This window comes from Lepisma saccharinum, chromosome 15 (assembly GCF_977018435.1).
Source record: "Lepisma saccharinum chromosome 15, izLepSacc3.1, whole genome shotgun sequence".
NCBI lineage: Eukaryota > Metazoa > Arthropoda > Insecta > Zygentoma > Lepismatidae > Lepisma > Lepisma saccharinum.
This window is the reverse complement of record NC_139243.1, coordinates 57,693,815-57,716,619: the sequence shown is the minus strand read 5'-3', so window position 1 is coordinate 57,716,619 and position 22,805 is coordinate 57,693,815. Positions and strand designations below refer to the sequence as shown.

General features: G+C 38.2%; 1 protein-coding gene across 1 annotated transcript in view; it reads left to right on the top strand.

Moving 5' to 3' along the window:
• The first annotated feature begins 2,776 nt into the window (after nt 1-2,776).
• LOC145999492 (uncharacterized) overlaps nt 2,777-22,805 on the top strand; it is a 39,338-nt gene continuing 19,309 nt past the window's right edge. Inside the window, exons 1-2 of the mRNA XM_083136453.1 lie at nt 2,777-2,831; nt 14,428-14,591. Coding sequence (XP_082992579.1) covers nt 14,511-14,591 — 81 coding nt within the window. The 5' untranslated portion in view covers nt 2,777-2,831; nt 14,428-14,510. The remainder of the gene's footprint in view (nt 2,832-14,427; nt 14,592-22,805) is intronic.

The window sequence follows — 22,805 nt, the reverse complement described above, 5'->3', positions numbered from 1 at the left end:
CACGACGTGACTCCAAGTCGGGAACTTCAGTGATGGGATTCAAAGTCGAACACGCGGTTGACCAGATTCGCCATCGAGCTGGCACGAGTTTCTTTGAATTTATTAAGGGATTACGCTTTCCCACGACATTGCATTTTATCCATTTATTATTTATTTATTGATTTCTAAAAAAAACATATTTTGATGTTACGGTTTTTTAAACACAAATCAGTTTAGGTAGAATATTTCTGCAATTTTACCATAGTGTAAACTTTAATGTAAGCGAAAACATGTTTGCATCACTAGTTAAAGATTTTCACATTTACAAAAAAAAAAAAAAAATATCCAAAACCGATTTCCACCTCACTCAAGGATTATGTTAATTCAATTCAAATTGTACGCAGGTTCAGTGCCATGAATCTAACCTTTACTGAACAGAATGAGATTGGTTCATAGAATGTATCGCCGAAAATCAATTTCGCTGATATCCCGTTGTCGCTGTTCTATTTTCATTAGATACGAGCTCCAATTACCATTTTAATCCTTCGTTTTAAAAGTTATTCAAACACAAAAATAGTTATTGGGGGTTATTTTAAAGTTTTTTTTTTTACTTCATTACTGTCTTCATTTGATTTTTTGATTTTCTAAGAATTTCGGCGGGCTGCAGCCCCTTAAACCCCCCCCTGCGTACACCAGTGCTTGCCACACTCATCTAGCCCATAAAATTTATCATTTCATCATTCATTTTTATTGTTGCGGTTACCCTAAAAACGTAGAAAAGCGACGTCATATAACAAAAGCGACAGCGACATCCTATGTATACTAGATATATAAATTATAATGAATAAATTATTAATAACAAACATCTGTGAAAATTTGAAGGTATGAAGGATAATAAGTATTGGTGTGGTAGCGAAATATTTAATACGTAAAATTGTATTTATTTACCCATACGCAACTTCAGATTTCAATGTAGGGGCGATATAAGAGGATAGTCGTGATTACTTTTTGTTTGATTTGTATAACGCCATTTATTGTAATTGCGTGCTGTAAACTTCTTCATATTATTGCCTAGGTCTTATTCCTTGCGTTTTGCTTATTATATTGCTGCAAATGGTTAATAGAACCAAGATATGGACAATTAAAAATGAAAATATTTCCCGTAAGCTTCCATTGCTACGCGAGCCTCGCCCCTTGACAGATCCCCTTGGTCACGTCAGAGCTCGTTGCGGCTTCTGGCCAATGGGAGAGCTCCGTGTCTCGGAATGCTCTTCCTAAAATACTTGTATATTCCTTGCTCGCACAGCATTTATGACGTTCGGCAACCCTGCCTGTGTGCACGATAAGGGGAAGTTCGCGCATGCGCTAGCCGCGTTTCCGACCCAGCACACGGGTGGGAGAGTTTCTTGTCTCACCTCTTGTACTGTAAAAGAACACACACAAAAGACAAGATAAAATAAAATTAACAGAATATGGGGTTATTCCTGAGTAAACAAAAAATAACCGATCAGACAATTCGATTATAGATGGCGGGGAAAGAACTTCCGGTTTGGGCAATTTCCCAATGGGCCCGTTCCGAAAGTCGCACGAGTTTAACGCGTTAAACGAGTTATGACAACTGGCCGTTCCATAAGTGCTTCCGTGCGTTTCGTGAGGTTCATTATGCTGTCCCAAAAGTCGCATTCCGTGCGTCTCGTGCAAGAACGAGATTCACCAAACGGGAGACCAGGAGGTTGTTTGTTCGGTTAGAATCGTCTGCTGCCTGCAGACACCGCGGGTGCAAATGGCTTCAAACTGCACTAGTTCGGGAATTGTATTATAATTTTAACAGAGAGCGTTATGAAGCAACATGCACAAGATGAGTGTGCCTCAACTGTTCTTACAATGCGATTAAAATGAGTAACAGTATCCGCAGTAGATTTTATTTCTGTCGGAAGGAAATGCCTTCCGCTGAACGCCATGCGGAAAATTTTTATAATCAAAACGCTGCGCCTGCGCTTTCGTCTAGAGCGTGCCATAAGTCTGTAAAATAACTGGTTTCACCAGGTTCACGGGCCCAGTTACTTTCGTTCGATTCGTTCGTTTCGTTATGACTTTCGGAACGCACCCAATGTAAACAAGTAGTATCAGATCCTCGCCAAGCTTATTTTATTACAAAAGATCGGATACAAAATGGATCACTTGAAGTTTTTGAGTGATATAGAGAAACAAAGGTACCTAGAAAAGATTGGCAATTTCCCGGATCCTTTGGATGAAGATTTACAGAAAAATAGTAGTATTTTCCAGGACAATGTTGATCTTCTACAGTTTCGTGGTAACACTTCTGCAGGTTGAAATAAAGCTTACATAAATTATAAACATTGAAATACTTCAATTTCACCTATGCTATTAGTACTCATTTTTCAAAATTGTTCCAAATATATATTACAAAAAAATTAAAAAGCAGGGGAAAACACTCGCAAATACACTCAAACACACGCTCAAAAATACACTGAAAGACCCACACACAAAGAATTAAAATCATACACACGAACAACGCATTTTTCGCCACGGGAGACGGCTTCCGAAATAGTAAGATGCCGACCGAACCGAACCGAACAAATTATGCAGCTAGTTAAAGGAAAGAATAACTGGACATTGATAAACCGGCCCTCCGGATTGCATCTGACTTTCGCCCCGACGTCATATCATGGTCATATCCAGAAGGAAGAACGGACTTTTCTAATTTTGATCTGGCAACTCTGCAGCCGTTTTAGCGCTTTGGTTACTGTTTTATTTCTTCATCTCTCTTGTTTATGTTTACCTCGAACACAACACATGAAGGTGTATAAGGCTGGTTATTTTGTTCCCGTGTAAGAAAATTAGTACTTTCAGTGGTATATACTTTGGGTGTAATGTAATTCCACTGCCTATCAGTGCCAGGGGTTTATGAAGAATTGTTCATCTATGTGTGTTGTTTAGAGGCATGAAATTAGCATTGATTCAAGCTGGAAGAGAGTGGAGCCTAAAACCGAAGGGGCCCAAGTTCCTTTTGTTTTATTGCGATTTAATTGCTACGAATGCAATTTGGAGCGAATGAAGAATACAGAGAATGTCTCCAATTTCGTTAATATTTGTTATAGTAACTAAATTTTTCTCTCTAATCACGAATCTGGGTACTTATCCGATATGGCCCGAACACTTCTCACTCGTTTATTTCCTTAATTTTACCATTGATACTTACCTATTCTGCATTGCGGAAGATTCTTTAAGGTGTAGTTATGACTTTTTCCATAAAATAATGTCAACTTTTCATATTACGAGTCATTATTTGTCTTCCTTGTTATGCTTGGGTAACAGACATTGTGGCGTGCACTCGTCATGGATCGTCGCACGTTGTGCTTGTGCTTTTTCGATTTGGAGTTGATATGCAGTGTTTCAATCTTCTTAACCGAAAAATACCTACTTTCGTGTTCATTATGTCATCACAAACCATTGATGGATAGCCCCAAAAACCATCCACGATAGCCCCACGAACCATTGATGGATAGCCCCAAAAAAACATTCACGATAGCCCCATGGACCATTTCCGGCAATGTTAGGTTAGGTTGGGTTAGGTTAGGTAAGCATAGTTGAAAAAACAATGGTAAATATGCGATAACGCCCGGACACCTTTTACTCATTTATTTCCTTAATTTTACCACTGTTACTTACCTATTTTGCCTTGCGGAACATTCTTTAAGGTAAAGTTATGCCTTTTTCCATAAAATACTGTCAACTTTTCATATTACGATTGATTATTTGTCTTACTTGTTCCCCTTCTGTAATAGACAATATGGCGTGCACTCGTAACGGATCATCGCGCGTCATGATGCGCCAGCTTGTGTTTTGTCGATTTTCAGTGTGCAAGCAGTGTTTCAAACCTTCATGACGGAAAATTACGTACTATTTCGATTTTTTTTTTCATGTTTACCTCCACATATCATGCACGTTAGCCCCAAAATCCATCCACGGGTAGCCCCACAAACCATTGACGTTAGCCCCAAAATCCATCCATGGGTAGCCCCAAAAACCATCCACAGCTAGCCCCACAAACCATTCACACAAGGTTAGGTTAGGTTCCATTAGCACTTATTTCACCCCTAAATTCATCGAAAAAAGAAAGCGCGGCGAACATAGTTAAAAATAGAAATTTTCGTAATAAGAAGGCACTGCAGAGATCACGTGACTTTCAACGCTCTCGCCATCTGCACGCACACAATGGAAACGACGGCATAATGTGGCAGGCAATGTCAATTTCTTACGTAAAAAGTGATTAATTCTTGTTCGGCAGCATTAAACTTCGAAGTTTTTACTTTCCGTGAAAGAAAATACCTCCAAGAATGCCCAGAATGCTAAAGGAACTCATTTCAGTAAGTACTTTCTCCTGTAAATTTGAAGAAATCCGTCCGGGCGATATTGCATATTTACCAAAATAATTTTAAAAAAATCTCGTAAAAAAAGGCACGTTTGAAATCACTGGCAAGACCGCATGACTTTCGACGCTTGTGCCATCTGCATGTACATAATGGAAACAATGGCCTTATGTTACAGAAGATGCAAATTCCTTACGTAACAAGTGATTATTTCTTGTTCTGCAGCATTCTATGGTGAAGTTTTCAGTTTCCGTGAAAGAAAATACTTCCAAGAACTTCAACAATACTGCAGAAACTGATTACAGTAAGTTGTTTCTCCTGTAAATTTGAATAAATCTGTTCGGGTGATATCGGATAGTTACCCAAATCTGTTGTTGAATTCTGCAGTCACTTCTGAAAATCGTGAAAAGCGGATTTAATTTCATTTTTTTTTTAAAAATCTGTAACGCATTGTTTTACGAACAAAATTATAAGGTAACACTTGCATATAGGTGAGACGGATTTCTTACTTTTTACAGGTGAAAGTACTTATGCAAATAATTTTCTGTAGCATTGTGGAAGTTCGTTAATGTAGTTTTGTTCCATTTTAATTTGAATGCATGTTGTTTTCTGCGAAAATCTCTGCCCGACACGCTGTTGCTGCTGCCGCCATTTGCTTTCCGCATGGGAGCACAATGTTCCGTGTGTTAGATGACGTAAACCCCGTAGTCAGTGTTTCAAACCATGCCGTGTTATCGCTACAAGATGACGCGTCAGGATGCGCCGTGAAGTTGTTGCCAGGTGTGGAAGATGCCGTTGAATTTTTAATTCAACACTGAATCGTGAAGAAAGAAGTGGAATGCAGGACGTGGAAAGTTAAAATTCAAAGGAATTCCGTGTATTTTCTTTCATCGAGAAAAAAAACAATGTTGTCCATATATGCTAAAGTGAACGATATGAGTGCTAATGAAACCTAACCTAACCTCGTAGGCACACCTCATCCCCGTGATGGTTCGTGGGGCTACCCGTGGATGGTTTTTGGGGCTAACGTCAATGGTTTGTGGGGCTAACATCCTTGGTTTTTGGGGCTGATGCCAATGGTTTAATAATTACTCTTTATGTCAAATATTGAACTTTTTTCATGAAAAAATCCAGGCACGAAAGTAGGTATTCTTCAGTGAACATGGTTGCAACACTGCATGCACACTGGAAATTGACAAAACACTGGCACAGCATGTGATGAATGGGTATGCTATGGCCATATTGTGTGTGGAAATAATGAAGAAAAGTAAGTACTCGGTAATGTAAGAAATATTCATTATTTTCGGTAGAAATTCATTACTTCACCTAAATAAATGTTCCGCAATACATAGTAGTATGATATCAATGTAAAGGAGTGGGAAATAAATGTTTTGAAGGTGTCTCACCTATTTGAAAGTAGTACCAATTATAACTGATCAGAAGGCAAATAGTAGTTAATATACCAAATATTAATGAAATTCAAGATAGTTATTTACTCTAAGCTTCAAAAAAGTTTCGTGGCAACATCAGTTAAATCTTTTCCCATTGGGTAAAACACCGAAATCCATCCATTTCGTAATTAGCCCTCGTCCATCCTCCTCCGCAATCCACTTAATTAAATCTTGCACATTATCAATTTTACCACTCCTCTTCTCCGCCATGCTTTAACGAATAATGTTCTACAAGTGCAATACAACAACTAATGCTCTGCAAGTAAGGAAGGAACAGTGTGGCACTGCTGTAGACAGCACAACGAATGTTGAATGTCACATTTTCATATCATCAAAGATGGCTGTTATGTTTACGTATGGAGAATGAATGTGGTAATGAAGAATGTAATTTTGCAATATATATAGACATAAGTAAACAATTTTTACATGTGACCAAGGCATTTCAACAACAGATTCGTTATTAGAAGGCCAAATGTAGTTAGTATACCAAATATTAACGAAATTGGAGACATTCTCTATATTCTTCATTCATACCAGCAATTTTTACATGGTTCGATTCAATTGAGATTTACGTCTGTTAACATCAGTGAGGTGCGGTGACCTTGACACTTGGTGTAGCAATCCGAAAGGTGCCGAAGGGTGGTTGGTGTGGGTGATAGCCTCCCCCCCCACCCACACACACTTTAGTGCCCAGTATTTGTAAAGAAAGTACACGTAACTCCCACCGCCTTTCAAAAATATAAAACAATTTCATTTGACTACTAAGCCAGAGATCCCTGCTTGCCATGGGTGTTCTTTGTGTGTGTGTGTCCCTTCATCAATTTATTATCTTCGCGATTAGCCCAAAGTGGCAGGAAAGTGAAGTAAAATAAACCAAATCTATCAATGATTTGATTTTTGTTACTTAGCGTCGATTTTTTGTCACATTAGGTTAATTGCGAAGATGATACGATATAATTAAGGACTGGATAAACACAAAGAACACCCTTCCCCAGGTGGGGGTTCGAACATGGAACTCCTGGTGTCATTGTGCACTGTGATAACCACTCCCCCACGGTTGGTTGATTTGGTGTATTAAGCCCACTTTATGTACAGAAAGGCTAATCGGGACTGGCCGTACAGTTTAAAGTGGTAACTGAACCACTATGTGCCTCCACTGGGTACCGCTGGCCCTCGTAGCACATTGCGCTAAGACATTAGGGGCCCCAGATTCAAATCCCGGCAAGGGCATGGATGTTTGTGAGTGTCCATTCATCAATTTCATCATGTCATCACTCATCCCCATTTTCGCAAATTAGTCAAAAGTGGCACAAGAAGCAAAGTTTAATAAAGCAAATAAAAAATCCACTGGCTTGCATTCCCTAGAGGAAAGGGCTAACCATTCAGATACATGGGTATCAGTAAAGCAAACTGCATTTTGTCCCAGTGATAATTTTCAATTGGTTTTTTGAAACACCATCTTTGTGTATGATTAACTTTTTTCCAAAAGTTTGCATTGCTTGATTTCCCTTATTTCTCCATCTCACGATCACATTACTGAAAGATCAGAGCTCAAGCCCTAGTCTGTGCATGAGTGTCTCTTTGTATCCACCCTTCACCCATTAAATTTAATCAACATTCAATTGTCATTACAGAAGTTAGGTAAAGTTATGGAAGAGCAATGCTAACAAAAAGAGGTACTATTATAGTATGGGGGTGACACCTATAAATCATTTATTTCACTCTTTTTTTTATTTATTTTACTATTTTGCAATGCGGAACATTTCCTAAGGTGAAATAATGCATTTCTAACTAAAATAATGTCTATTTCTTACATTTATGAGTACTTACTGTTACTTGTTATTTTGATTCTGTAACACACATTATGGCGATAGTGTACTGCTTCATCGCCCGTTGTGTGAGTGTTTTGTCGATTTATGCAGTGTTGGAACCTTGTTCACTGGAAAATACCTACTTTCGTGCCTGGATTTGAAATTATGCTAATACCTCGCAAACCATTGACTTTAGCCTCACAAACCATTGACGTTAGCCCCACAAACCATTCATGTTAGCCCCACAAACCATTCACGTTAACCCCAAAAACCATTCACGTTATCCCCACAAACCATTTTCCGTAAGATTAGGTTAGGCAAAAATAATTTTAAAAAATTCAAAATTCTCGTCATGTCATGTTCTAGTGAGAACACGGCGAGTTTGAAACACTGACTAAGGTGTTTACGTCATCTAACACATGGAACATTGTGCTCTCGTGCAGATAGCAAATGGCGGCAGCAGAAACAGCGTGTCGGACAGAGATTTTTGCAGAAAACATCATGTATATGCATTAAAATGGATCAAAACTAATTCACAAACTTCCACAACGCTACAGAAAATGATTTCCATAAGTACTTTCTCCTGTAAATTTGAAGAAATCCATCATCACCCATAGTAAACTATTACCCAAAAAGAAAATATAAATACAAATAATTTTCTCCAAGTGCATCTGCAAGGCACTGTGTAATCTGGAGTCCAGAGTCCTCTGTTTATGATTGCCCTCATGACTTAAGTTCATTAGCTACTTATTGCGATTAAATCTATACATCTAGAAAAAGTGATGGGATTTGGCAAAAATACAATATATTTAAGGGGATAAACAGGTATCAATACACACCTTTTTGTAGTTTCTTCAATCATATTCATATGGCTTTTTGAGTTTTGGAATAAATTTTTCACTTCATTATTCACAACAGAGTACAACACACAGGAACAAGAATACACGCTTGTCATGTGTTCGAATCCCGGCCTTCATTATTTCCATCATATATCACTCTCATCCTCATTTTCGCGATAACCAAGTGTGGCAGAAAAGTGAAGTGAAATAAACCTAATCAACAACAACAATAAGAACACTCGTTCTCTTGCCCAAATAAATACATGCTTACATAATTGTTTTCATCGGAGGCCAAGAGATACTATATTTAAATAAAACACTACTAATACGAGAGTGAGAGAGAGAACGTGAGCAAATATTTTTTATGTAATCATTATATATTCCATATTTGGAAAAAAAATGAAAGCATAACATTTTTGTCTGCACACAATAAGTTCCCATTTCATAAATAATGAAACTACATCCCATATTATATATACACATTGTACAACGTGCAAAAATGTTGAAAAAAATCATTCAGCATTCGAAACCATTACCCATGTAGCTGGTGGCCAAATGGACCCCTCTAAATTTATGTTGATTTTTTTTTTTCAATTAATATATGTTCATGTTTTACATAAATTTTGTTCACAATCCAGAATCTCGAATATCTGATGTATTTAGTCATGATATGTTTCCCACATAGTTCTATCGTGAAATACTTCCACAATTTTTATGTGTCTGAACCAGTTGCATGCACATTCAAAATGTGTAGAACCATGTGCAAATGCTAAGAAATGCAAAAATATGCAAATTTCAAGAATGTGTTTGCAATTGTGCATTGTGTAAATGCTCAAGGATCACGTTTGAAATACAAACACAGCCACGCAGGGGCCTACAGGGTAAATGGCAACAATATGCTGAATGATATTCCTGAATTATCAGCATCCTCATGACAAGCATGTTTCCAATTTGTATCGAAGGTCAATTTTGCTGACTCTGTGGCCAATCATATCAATTGGCTGACTTTTAATCCCATCAACAAAATTTTCAGGTTCGAAACTTTGTCTGTACCTTTATCAATTTCATCTGACCATCACTCATCCTCATCATCATGATTAGTAAAGAGTGGCAGAAAATCAAGAGTGATACAACCAAGAAATTGTTGAAATTCTAACAGAATTAAACCAACATGTGTAACTCGACAAAAAAAAAAGGTAGAATTATTTTCAGCACCAACAACTGAATTTCAGTCGCAGCAAGATCTTTATCATTATCAGCAACTGCCTGTCCAAGTACCTATTGTTTAATTCCAATTCTTTCATGGCCACTGCATTTTTTATGTAGTAAGGTAAAAGGTAAAGCCCAATGCATAGCACCATGCCATGAAGGCACATTTAGGGGATGTTGGGGAAGAGCCTCACACATTTTCGTTCTGTTCTTTTGGAGGTGATGTGACCAGCACTATGCTCCATCTGCCTTTATCCCCCAATGTTGAGCCCCAGGCAAACCCCAGAACCACTTTTTGCAGGGACAAGGCCAGAAAAATTCCAACCTTAGGTCACCCACCTTGGAAACTGAACCTGGGTCTCCCATGTGACAGTCAAATGCCCTACCAACTAGAGTGTGAGTGATTTGCTTTCTGTGCCATTTTTGGCTAATTTCCGAAGATGGGGATGAGTGATGATATGATGAAATTGATGAATGAGCTCTCACAAACATTCATGCCTAGACCTGAATTCAAAACCGATTGCCCCTGGCATTGTAGCACGATGTGCTAATCACTCCGTCACAGGGGCTGGTCCTTACCGACTAGATTGCTGTGGTATATTACATGGTTTGATTTCTAATTATGTCTGTTAACACATACTTCAGAGGTTTCGTGACTACTTACTACACTTTTTCTGGAGAACAATTTTGTCCTCCCATGCACTTCTATCTGATTGTTTGCAAGCAGTCATTCATTAACTGTTGTCTTAGATACAGACTGCTGCTACCATCTTATTTCACATGCGTGGGATGTGAAGGAGTATTATTTCACTCCTAAATGTTTTTGTTATTGTTAGTCAGGTTAGGTTTAGGGCTCTTGGTAGTAATAAAATATTCTGAAATCCTTTGATTGTTAGATTAGGTGGGTCACTTTTAGGTCTCCTAGTAGTAGAATAATGCCCCTAAACTCTTTAAACACCTGATCACATCTTGATCTGGCCTTGAGCACAAAACTTCCTTCGAGCCTCACACGATAATTTGCAAATAATTGACGAAAGTTCAGCAGGTTGAAAGAGAAACTACATTCCATCTTACTATTTCACAAATTTTGTATTACATCAAAAACAGGGGTGTTGCTAGTATGATTCCCAACAATACCATGCCTGTCTACATTTAGTGCAATTTTGCTTGTAATTATATAGTGTACATTTCATACTTCAGATGCAGAAATGTAACCCGTATTAACCATGTAAAGAAAACCAAACTAAACGTTTCACTACTCACATGGTTGCAAATTGACTACACATATATGTACAAAAAAATCCTTTCCAAAATATTATATCAAAGTGGCTTACAGGGGTGTCGCGAAATGTTCCAATATTTTCACTGAAATGACACTTCCAAATATGTGCTTATTTAGTACTTTTTACATGTAAAATGTTTCTGAATTTGAATTATGTGTTTATTTTTTCAACTTAAGGCAAGCAACCAAACTACACTCACTGAGCCTTGCAAGTGCTAATTAGGCTTACATTCTGCAGAAGTATCTTGAAACACTAAGGGTGACATGAAATGAAACAGTTTGAGAACCCCTGTTCCATCATACAGTGTTTATTCCATTTACTAGGTCACAGATACATTTGATCACATAAGAAGAATGCTCCCTCATTGCTTGAAAATGCTTCATCTTTTCTTTTTTCAAGAGTATATGCCCCGTTCCGAAAGTTGCACAAGTTTAACACGTTAAACGAGTTATGGTAACTGGCTGTCCCACAAGTGCTTTCGTGCATTTCGTGAGATTCATTATGCTCACCCAAAAGTCGCATTCCGTACGTTTCATACAAGAACGAGATTCACCAAACACACGGGCCACGAGGCTGATTTGTTTGGTGAGAATCGTCTGCTGCTTGCAGACAACGCGTGTGTTTGATGGATTCAAACTGAACTAGTTCGAAAATGTATTATAATTTTAATAGATAGCAACATGAAGCAACATGAACAAGATGAGTATGCCTCAACTGTCCTTAGAATGTGATTAAAATGAGTAACAGTGTCCGCAGTAGTGTTTATTTTTACCATTAAGAAGATTCCTTCCACTGGACACCATGCGGAAATGTTCTCTAAAAAAAAGCTATGCCTGCTCTTTTGCCTAGATCGTCCCATCAGTCTGCAAAATAACTGGTTTCACCAAATTCACGAGCCCAGTTATTTTCATTGAATGTGTTTGTTTCATTAAGACTTTCAGAATGCACCCATAATATTGTGCTTATATTAACCTGCAATCGGTCATGGCCACACTCACAATTTAATAAAGTGTCATTTGAATAATATTTAAAATATTGTCCTGCTGCACACACTACCAACTTTTTGAGTACCACTGGAAATACAACAACTTAATTTCAAAAAATTAAAATTTGAATTTTAAATTCTTATACAATTAACATTTTTTTTATTTGATTAATGTATTCCTTAACATTTGTGACGTGTGTTTGTAGATGTATGTATTCTGAGCATGAACAAGTGAAATGGCAAATGTAAACTACTCCGCACTTGAAATTAAATATTATATATGTATAAATATATATATATGTGAGTGTGTACATATGCCATTTAATTGAATTAGTATTTTGTGGATATGTTGTATTGGCCGACACGCATATCTCTGCCGCGATCGGTGCAGCGCAATGTGAGAACCAGTGTTGCTTATCTGTTCGATAGAGAAATCGCTACAGTGCACCGAGGCACATCTGTTCATAGAACAAGGAAATTAGAGAACTCAGCTCTATCTAAACATTGAGTTTTAGACACCATGCATTATAACGAGGGCTGGAATTAATATGTGCTAACAAGTGGCTTGATATGTACATACATATGGACTAAAACTTTGCTAAATTTGGACTAACACATGCATAAAATTACCTAAAATGATGCAAAGAAGACTTCTTCATAGTGATTGATTATTTGTGTGATTTCAAATAAAGTAAACACTGTATTATTTTTCCATTGCATTAGTTGGCCTAGTGGCATTTTAACTGTTCACTCCCAATAAGCCCATCCACACTGGTACTGGAACTGCAACAACATGTGATACATGACTGACACTACTACTGGTTTGAGAACTAATAATCTGCGCTGCGAACGTGATAAACCTCGACAATTGGACCACAAACACTTCTCCTTATGCAGTATTATTGCCTCTCTATGATGGGCGACAGTCAGCTGCCTTTGTTGTACATTTACAAACTATAATGGCTTCCGCAACAATAACAAGGATAAGAAGAAAACAAGTACATATATTGCCACCAGACATAAGCTGTGTGGATTTCTCTTTTGTTATGAACTTGCCATCAAAGCATGCCAATTTTAACAAAGAAAACAATATGCATCACATTAAGCAGTAAAAATACCAGCTTCCTTCCTTTGTACAATTCCTACAAGAACATGTGATGGAGCCAAGAGTTGAAACACAGAAATGCTCATGCATCCACATAATTTGTTTCTTTTGAACAATTCTAAAGAGATGAAGTATGAACAATAGTACTGGAGGCATTATGGAATTCAGTGTTTACTAACCAAACACTCAAATACACACACAAGCACACAACATCAAACCGGTCAAGTACTTAAAATAATATTATGGTGCTTCCAATCCAACAAAACTCACAGTCACTTTGTCTTTGTCCTTACGTGATAGAAAAGTACTTCATTAATACAATTGGCCACACTAGTTTCTAACTAGCCAATGAAAATGCACTGCCTAAAAGAAGTAACCATTACGCCATGCTATATTGTCACATTAATGTCCCTGTTGAACGGTGTGAACCTTGAGCTGGAGCGGTATTCAATTGTTTTCAATTATGTTTGCGCGAGTGTGTCCAGGAATAGAATGACAATCAGCAACAATGGCAAAGGTTGGCGAGCAGGGTAGAATATGTGATGCTAAGAGGCAGGGAGATGAAATGAAAATTGTGATCTGCACTGCAGCAGAGATGTGTGTGTCGGCCTTTAATCACACAGACCCTTTAGATTGTTAATTATATTTGTGGGAGGGTGAGAGGTGGTAATATGTAAGGTTGAAATAGAGAAAACATTTACTGAGTAAGAGATGTGAATGTAGCTAGGAAAGTGAGGATATGTAATATATAACTGGAATGACTGAAATATAATAGGAATAGAAATATACAAAGCTTTGTATAATTTAAGAATGCAGTTTACATTAAATTTTACAAGTTTGGTAGGGAATCCAGATGTTCAACTGTAACAATTGCAAAGAGGAATGTTTATTTTTGTCTCAAGACAAAATATAAAGGGAACATTTAAATTGTAATAAATATCTACTATTGAAGTAGGTAACTAAAAAAAAAGGCCAAGGTATCCCTGTTTGTTGTGCACACATGATGTGAAGGCACATGGGGTGTGTGGAGGTATAGAGCTCCACATATTCTTGATCATAGCCATAGTTGTGATGTTGATTAGCATCCTGCCTTTACCCTCCAGGTACTGATTTATATGAGTCTGGGTGAACCTCAGAGCCATGCAGAAACAGGAAAAATTTTCCCTTGTGCAGATCACCTGCCCCGGGATGAGCTTAGGTCTTGCGAGTGATAGCCAGATGCTCTACGAACTGAGCTATGGTGGTTCTTGGTAGATGACTATAATTTTCATAAATACCCTGCATTTACCCAAATTTTATTTAGCTACCCAGTGTTTAAATACCCATGTCCCAACCCTACCCTACTTATGACTTCAGTTTTCTTCATTCTAGGTTTCAGAGGATGACAGTTTTTCCAAAGTTTGTGTGCTATCCGTTCATAGACAAGCCAGAGAATCTTGCAGGACTTCCATAACATGTCTTCTGAATCGGAAAACCTTCTGAATGAAAACCCAGCATCTGCAGAAGAGAAGCAGAGAAGGGAGATGGGCTTTGAGGTAAAGTTACTATTTTTTACTTGAAGGAGTTGTGATGTACTTAAAAATACCGTCAACCCTTATTTGCTCTTGGGGTGGTAATAGATGTATTTCTAAGAAATGAAAAAGTATTATTTACACTTGCTGTTCCTATAATAATAATGTAATCATGTATACTTTCTTGAAGAACCACTGTGGAAGAGATATGTAAGTATGAGGGTTCTTGTGAATAAAATTGTGTTTCATATTACACTATCCTCTCCTGTTTGGCACAGCAAATCAATTTTATGTGTGGCATGGACCTCATTGTAAAACTATTTTAAAATACATGAGGAATGGAATATATCTACAGAACAAGATATTGCCATGTTTAAAAATTTATTTAAATTTCAATTGAGTTACGTAATGTGCAAGAGTTGCATGTGTTCATTATATTTTACCATACATTCTTGATAAATGTCTATGTTAATGCACTCATCATAATAAAATACTAGTAATGGAAGATGTACCTAGAGTGGGTAATAATAAACACCACATTGAGCTTTTCAATCTTATAACATGAGTGTTCATCAGCAACTTTTTAAAATGAGGAGGTTGAAATGCAAATTTGTAAGACAAATGTAGTTTTTTTCATATATACAGTGTGTCCGAAAAATCACGCAACCCGGTGTTTACGACCGTATAACGTAATAGCGAAACGGAATGAGAAGAAACGCTTTCTGCCAAGAGAATGCCCGGTATATTGGGAAAATTTAGAGAGACAAACGTATGTAAGAACATGCATGTTTTAATAAGAAAAAAGCAAAGTGTTGCCAAAGGCGGAAAAATATATTTGCAAATCGTGTATATTGATGCACAGAACTCACTGAGGTAAATTATTGCAACATTTCACAATACCAAACAACAAATTGGATGGCCATCTATTGAATTTGACAGAAAAAGAACTTTGACGAAGTTTCAAAAACATTGCAGAAGGGAATAAATGGGCTGTTCCAAAAATCGATGTTTTTACAATATTATGAGGGACACTGGCAACACTGTTGGTGTCATGTGTCACTAACAGACGTGTTTCACCTCAGGCTATCACACTAAGGCACTTTTAATGACAAAGGAGAAAGTTGGTTATTCTCGAACATATGCAATAAATTACATACACCTTGCAACCCTGAAATGTGGGTATCACTACAAATTAAAGCAAATGTTTGAAATGTCCACCATTTTCTTGGATACATAAGTTGGTTCCCTTGATCATGTTCTCAGATACCTTCCTGAGGGTTGCAGCACCGATATTATTAATTTCCTGTGTAATGTTTCGTTTCAGCTCCTCCAATGTTCTGGGTTCCGTTTGGTATACTTTCCCCTTTAAGTAACCCCACAGAAAAATCTCCAGATCTCAAATCTGGCGAGCGACTGGGCCATAAATCCTTGGATATTAGACGATCACCAAAAAATTCTCTCAGCATACGAAGAGATTCATTAGATGTATGGCAAGTTGTTGTAGCCAAACATCACATTCGTCTTCTTCCAGGAGAGCAATGAATTGCATTATGAGATCCCCGTACACAGCAGTATCTGCTGTTGTCTCAAAGAATAATGGTCCCACAATACGACGTCACGATATTCCACACCATACACCGATTTTCGGAGAGTGCAAAGGTAGTTCATGCTACTGATGTGGGTTTTCTGTCGACCAATGCCTGGAATTTTGGCTGTTGACATACTCATCCAATTGAAACCAGGCTTCGTCGCTAAAGAAACTTTATTCAGTACATTGACACCATTTTGTCGAATGATTGAAACCAATGACAGTAACGCAACCATGTCGGGACATCCACCGCTTTCAATTCATGAACAACACAAACTCTATACGGGTAAAATTTCAATTGCCGTATAGCCTTGTGAGCAGTTGACTTGCGTAAGTCCAATTCTGAGGCGAGCTTCCGAACAGACTTTTGTGGCGACGTCACCATTCTTTGTTCAACACACTGCAGAACAACAGCTCCTAACACAGAAGGGGCCCCTGAACGTAGCCTGTCATGTACTGACCCAGTTTGTCGAAACCTTTGCACAAGACGAAAAATTGACGACATATCTGGAGAGGGAGTAGTCAGAAACTTGGCACGAAATGCTTCTCTTACGCAAGAATATGACTATGTTCGGATATATTCTTCAACAATAAACACTCTTTCCTGTGCAGAATATGGCATTTTAAAAACACACACATGACGTCAGCATAAGTAGACACAATCTGGAATGCCGTTCGTGGCAAACAGCAACCACCTAAGGATCAGAAAACATAACAATTGATACACGTTCTTCTGTACCCACATTTCAGGGTTGCAAGGTGTATGTAATTTATTGCATATGTTCTAGAATAACCAACTTTCTTCTTTGTCGTTAAAAGTGCCTTAGTGTGATAGCCTGAGGTGAAAAACGTCTGTTAGTGACACGTGACAGCAACAGTGTTGCCAGTGTCCCTCGTAATATTGTGAAAACATCGATTTTTGGAACAGCCCATTTATTCCCTTCTGCAATGTTTTTGAAACTTCGTCAAAGTTCTTTTTCTGTCAAATTCATTAGATGGCCATCCATATTGTTCATTGGTATTGTGAAATGTTGCAATAATTTACCTCAATGAGTTCTGTGCATCAATACACACGATTTGCAAATATTTTTTTTCTGCCTTAGGCAACACTTTGCTTATTTGTTATTAAAACATGCATGTTCTTACATATGTTTGTCTATCTAAATTTTCCCAATATACAGGGCATTCTCTTGGCAGAAAGCGTTTCTTCTCATTCCATTTCGCTATTCCGTTATACGGTTGTAAACACCGGGTTGCGTGACTTTTCGGACACTCTGTATAACATCCCTGATGGAAACCTTTGTTCAGAAGATCAAAACACTGCATTTTATCATTTAATAACCAGTCATAGAAGATATTTCTTAGCTATTGTATATTTTACATAACAAAATCGGATCACACATACACTGGAACCCCAAGTTCAAGTTTAGTTTAGTTTACCTCTTTAGCTACTACCTTCTGAGGAATATTTATTCTAAGTTACACTGTAAATGCATAGCTTGTAATGATTTTCTTAATTGGACCAGCATTCAGATACAGCATGGACAAAATGAACCAAAGAATTATTTACCACTGTTATATTAGATTGCTCCATTGGAACATGCTGACTGTCTTCTGTATTATTTCAAGTATTCTGCCTGTCTATTCAAGTCTCTGCCCATCTGCCTTTTTACTGAAACCATAGAGCATGTCTCATGCCAAGGTGAGTAATCTGAGGTCAGATCACCCAGACTCAAATATATAGGTACCTGGGGGTAAAGGCAGCTGAAGAATGGTGCTGATCACATCACCTACATTGTGAACCAAGATCGAGAATGTGTGTAGCTCTTTACCCCACATCCCGTTCCCCTAAATGTGTCTTAATGACAGTCTTAATGGCACAATGCAATATGCATGGGGGACTTTACTATAGTGTACGCCACGATTGACATTCAAAAGAGTTGCTACATCTGGTTATAGCCAATTTTCTTTGTCCCTGTATCCACTAGGGTGTATCAAACCTCACATCCCCTTTCAGGGTGGCGACAGACCTGGAAAACCTGGAAAACCGGGAAAAGTCAGGGAATTTGAGGTGTCAAAAAGAGTCAGGGAAATGTCAGGGAATTTCGTCTTCATTGACTTCGAACAGTCTTTTGACGAAAATTGTTATAACTCAGGCACTATGGGAGCAATCTCCTTCGGATAAGTTTTGTTTTGCAGCTAAAACATCAGCGCATGCAATGGTGTACAATTTAGAACATCGGACCGAGGAAGGGGGTTTGGGGGGGCACGTCCCCCAAATTTCAATGAAAAAAAAAATCTGGAGTTTGCCCCCTCTTCTCCCGCTATTTTGGGGAGAAGGCGCGAACTTTAGTATTCCATTCAAAGAATGGACATTTCTCAAGAGAATGAAACATATTTCATGTCCTTGGGTGCCATACAAGTTGAATAATAAGCTAAAATGTGAAACTGTTTTTTACGAAAAATAGGTAATTTGCATTTTTGGAGGAAATAACTCGTGCACTTAGGGAGCAATCTACTTCGGATATGTTTTGTTTTTCAGATAAAACATCATAGCATACAACCGTGTACAATTCAGATCGCCGAACCGAGGAAGGAGGGTTGGGGGGGGGGGGGGGGGGTGCGACCCCCGAATTTCAATGGAAAAAAAACAAAAATCAGGACTTTGTTACATTCTTTTCAAAGAATGGACATTTCTCAAGAGAATGAAACATGTTTCATGTTCTTGGGTGCCATACAAGTTGATTGATTGATTTGGTGTTTAAGTCCACTTTATGCACAGTAAGGCTAATCGTGACTGGACCTACAGTTTAAAGTGGGATCCGAACCACTATGTACCTCCACCCGGTTCGAACCCGGGACATACAAGTTGAATAATAAGCCAAAATGTGAAACTGTTTTTTACGAAAAATAGGTAATTTGCATTTTTGGAGGAAAATTGTTATAACTCAGGCACTATGGGAGCATTCTACTTCGGATAAGTTTTGTTTTGCAGCTAAAACATCAGCGTATGCAACGGTGTACAATTTAGAACATCGGACCGCGGAAGGGTGGCTTGGGGGGGCACGTCCCCCGAATTTCAATGAAAAAGAATCTGGAGTTTGCCCCCTCTTCTCCCACTATTTTGGGGAGAAGGCGCGAACTTTAGTATTCTTTTCAAAGAATGGACATTTCTCAAGAGAATGAAACATATTTTGGTGCCATACAAGTTGAATAATATGCCAAAATGTGATTTTTTTTTTTACGAAAAATAGGTAATTTGCATGTTTGGAGGGAAATTGTTATAACTCGGGTACTATGGGAGCAATTTACTTCGGATAAGTTTTGTTTTGCAGCTAGAACATCAGAGCATGCAACCGTGTAAAATACCTCCTCTTCTCCCGCTATTTTGAGGAGAATGTGCAAACCTTAGTATTCTCTTCAAAGAATGGACGTTTCCAAAGAGATTGAGACATGTTTCATGTTCCTGGGTGCCATACAAGTTGAATAATGGGCCAAAATGTGAAACTCTGTTCGGAAATGTGGCATGGATATGTTGCGGAGAGGGGGAAGGTTGGTCATGAATATGAATTTCCCAGGCTTGCTCCAGACCTGTGTCAGAATTTCCACCCAAACATAAGAGTATGAAGGTCCAAAAAGCACATTCATTTCGTAATCAGCACCATGATACCATTATGGTATCATCGGGCCAGTACGACCTTACTTTGATGATACCATATGGTTGGTATCATCGGAGGAGTGAAGGTTAAGCCTCTAAATATTAAGTGGAAAATGCATTGAATTATCATTTCTTTCTTGTCCGTATGGGAGTAGTAAGGGGACTTGTCAACAGATGGAGGGGATAAGAGCGGGTGGTGCCGTCCGATAGTTGTCGGATGTCGTAGTAAGGCATTTTGTTGGGCAAACTGAAGGAACATGGAAACAAATAGGTTCCATTGATACATACGATTTTTGTCGAATATCGCCACCTGACAAAGTATCTCACTACAACATGCGACAGAAATTGCATGGACTGCAACATCGAACAAAAATCGCATGCATAAACAAGAAGAGCTTTAGACTGCAAATATGCTGCTGGAATTTTATTACTCTTCTGGCTCACTTCACCTTATTGAATATAGCAGTGCTTACGAAGGCTTTCTTTTATCATCCTGACGTATCACTGGTTTCGCACAAGTTAACATACGTTTACAATGACATTGCAATATTCTTAGATATCAAGAAGAATCCAACCAAACGGGATATATATTGAATACTATCATGAAAAAGTTAAACATAAAGCTGCATTGGTGAATGTTATAAAAATTGGCAAGTGCTTGCTCACAACTTCAAATTTACTGCAACACTAGTATTGCAATGAAATTAACGCCACTCTCTGTCCTGTCTGTTTAATCTTGTGAGAGATGGTCGTAAATCTCTCACTGAGTGAAGTTAATGTCCAATATTATGAAATAAAATACTAATAATAAATACGTAAATATTTTAATATCATATTTACTGGAATCATTCAATCATAACAGCAAATCACTTCCTTCAAGAATTGACTTTTTCTGCCAGCCCTGCTAAATTTTCACTTTCCATCTACTGATTTATACGAGGGGTGGCCAGAAAATAATTTCCGATTAGTATGTACATTGATTTTTCGCAAACGCCAAAACCGTGAAAAATTGTAATTGCTGCGAAATTATGTTTAGGAATGTGCAGTGATGTCTGGACACATTTCTTGCCCATTTGAAATATCGAAATAATGCGAATTTGGCAAAAAATGCGAATTGTTGGCGTTTTTAGCGATTTTTTTTAAAGAAATGTCCTAAAACAACGAAAAATTCGATGAAATCCAACATCATTGTCTTTTCTAGGCCATGTTTGTGTACATAGAACATGCAAGTTTTCCAACATTTTACTCAAGAATAAACTATAGAGTTATACGTACGTGGAATAATTCCGACAGCCACATCAAATCATTTATTTCCCATGATTTTTTCAACTTCTATCAAAACCATTTGCATCACAGTGCAAAGTGGCAGGGTTCTAACATGAGATCGAGTGCGTATCTACCGTCACACGGGAGCCACATCTTCGTATTTGTCGCACGAGATATGTTTTGAATTACCAAGCTAAGTGCGCACTATCGGCATTTGTCGAGCGAGTAATAATGGAGCTCAGTCGTTAGGGCATTGACTACTATGCGAGACACCCGGGGTCGATCCCCTGCGGGGGAGAACCGGGATGTTTTCCACCTATTCAAACTGCTCCGACACCCGCCCAGCATCATATGAAGCTGGTACCTTGAGGAAACTTTGAGGGATAAAGGTAGCCAGGAGTGTGGTGCTGATCACATCACCCCCACCTTCAGCCGTGATCAAGAAAGTGTGGGGCCCTAACTCCACACCAAAATTCCATTATCTAAAATCCTTACCTTAAAATTCATAAAGGGGTATGGAAAATAACTTTCCCAAAATAACTTTCAAGATATCTAACTCTCGCGAAGAGGCGTAAGCCATGTGACTTACAATTTGAAACAGTAGTTTAAAAACACCATGAAGGTATAATTTCAGATATTTGCCAGAAAATGCGCTAAAATGAAAATGTAAATTTTGGGAAAAATAACACCGAATGGTAAAAAATAAAAAATAAGAAAATACACCAATTTGAAAAAAAAAAATATCAAGGTCCCTACCGATTAGGCATAAATAAAACAAGAATATCAGTTGTAATTTATTCCATTAGTAACAGTGAGTCCTAACCTAATTTTCGGCATAATCACCACCGTTGTTCTGGCATGTGTCGTAGCATGGAACTAAATTTTGTATGCCCATGGTATATGTGTCTGACGGCAAAGACTGGACTATCTCTACCGCAATATAGCTGTCAAATCCTTGCCTTGCCAGAAACCTCTTCAGTTAAACAAAGAGATGAAATTCTGTACATTCAAGACCAGGGCTGTACAGGGAGTGGTCTAAGATCTCTCACCTGAAGTGATGCAAAGGGCCCGTGTGTACTCAGCTGTATGGGGTTGTGCACATTCGATTGGCATTCCGTGAATTGTCTGCAGCATCGTCTGACCATACTATCACTCACGACGTCCGGTCTGCACAACTCACAGGATTGCTGGTGGCTCTGTGCCAAATTCTGAGCGTGCAATGTAGGCTACATCACAGTCGGTGGGAGACTGTATGAGAGCTGCAATCTTTAACCTAGAACTGTCCTAAACCGGCTGCATTGCAACTGTACCAGATTACAGCTACATGCCACTTCTTCCTGCCTGCATGTGTGTGTGTCGCTCACCGACCACTAGTGCTGCGTATAGCCACCATTGGAGCTTTTTTCAGCATGCCCCTCGCATATGAACTTTCAGAAGCTTTTATTATTAGAGTGTTCCTGTTTTAATGTGTTGGTTAGCTAAATCAGGTACCTATACAATGCAATTCTATAAATTCCTTGCATTAAATTTCTAATACTCACATATCCTTTTCGTCAGCATTAATGGTACTATAACTGCATGTTGTCAGTTTCACAGCACTTCACTTGGATATACTGTACTGAAGCAGAAATTCCATCGATAATGTAAGGAAATATGACACTTTCTTTTGTTCGATTCAGTTGTTTCACTTATGTGCAAGAGTTAAGTTGTTTGCTTTACAGAGAAG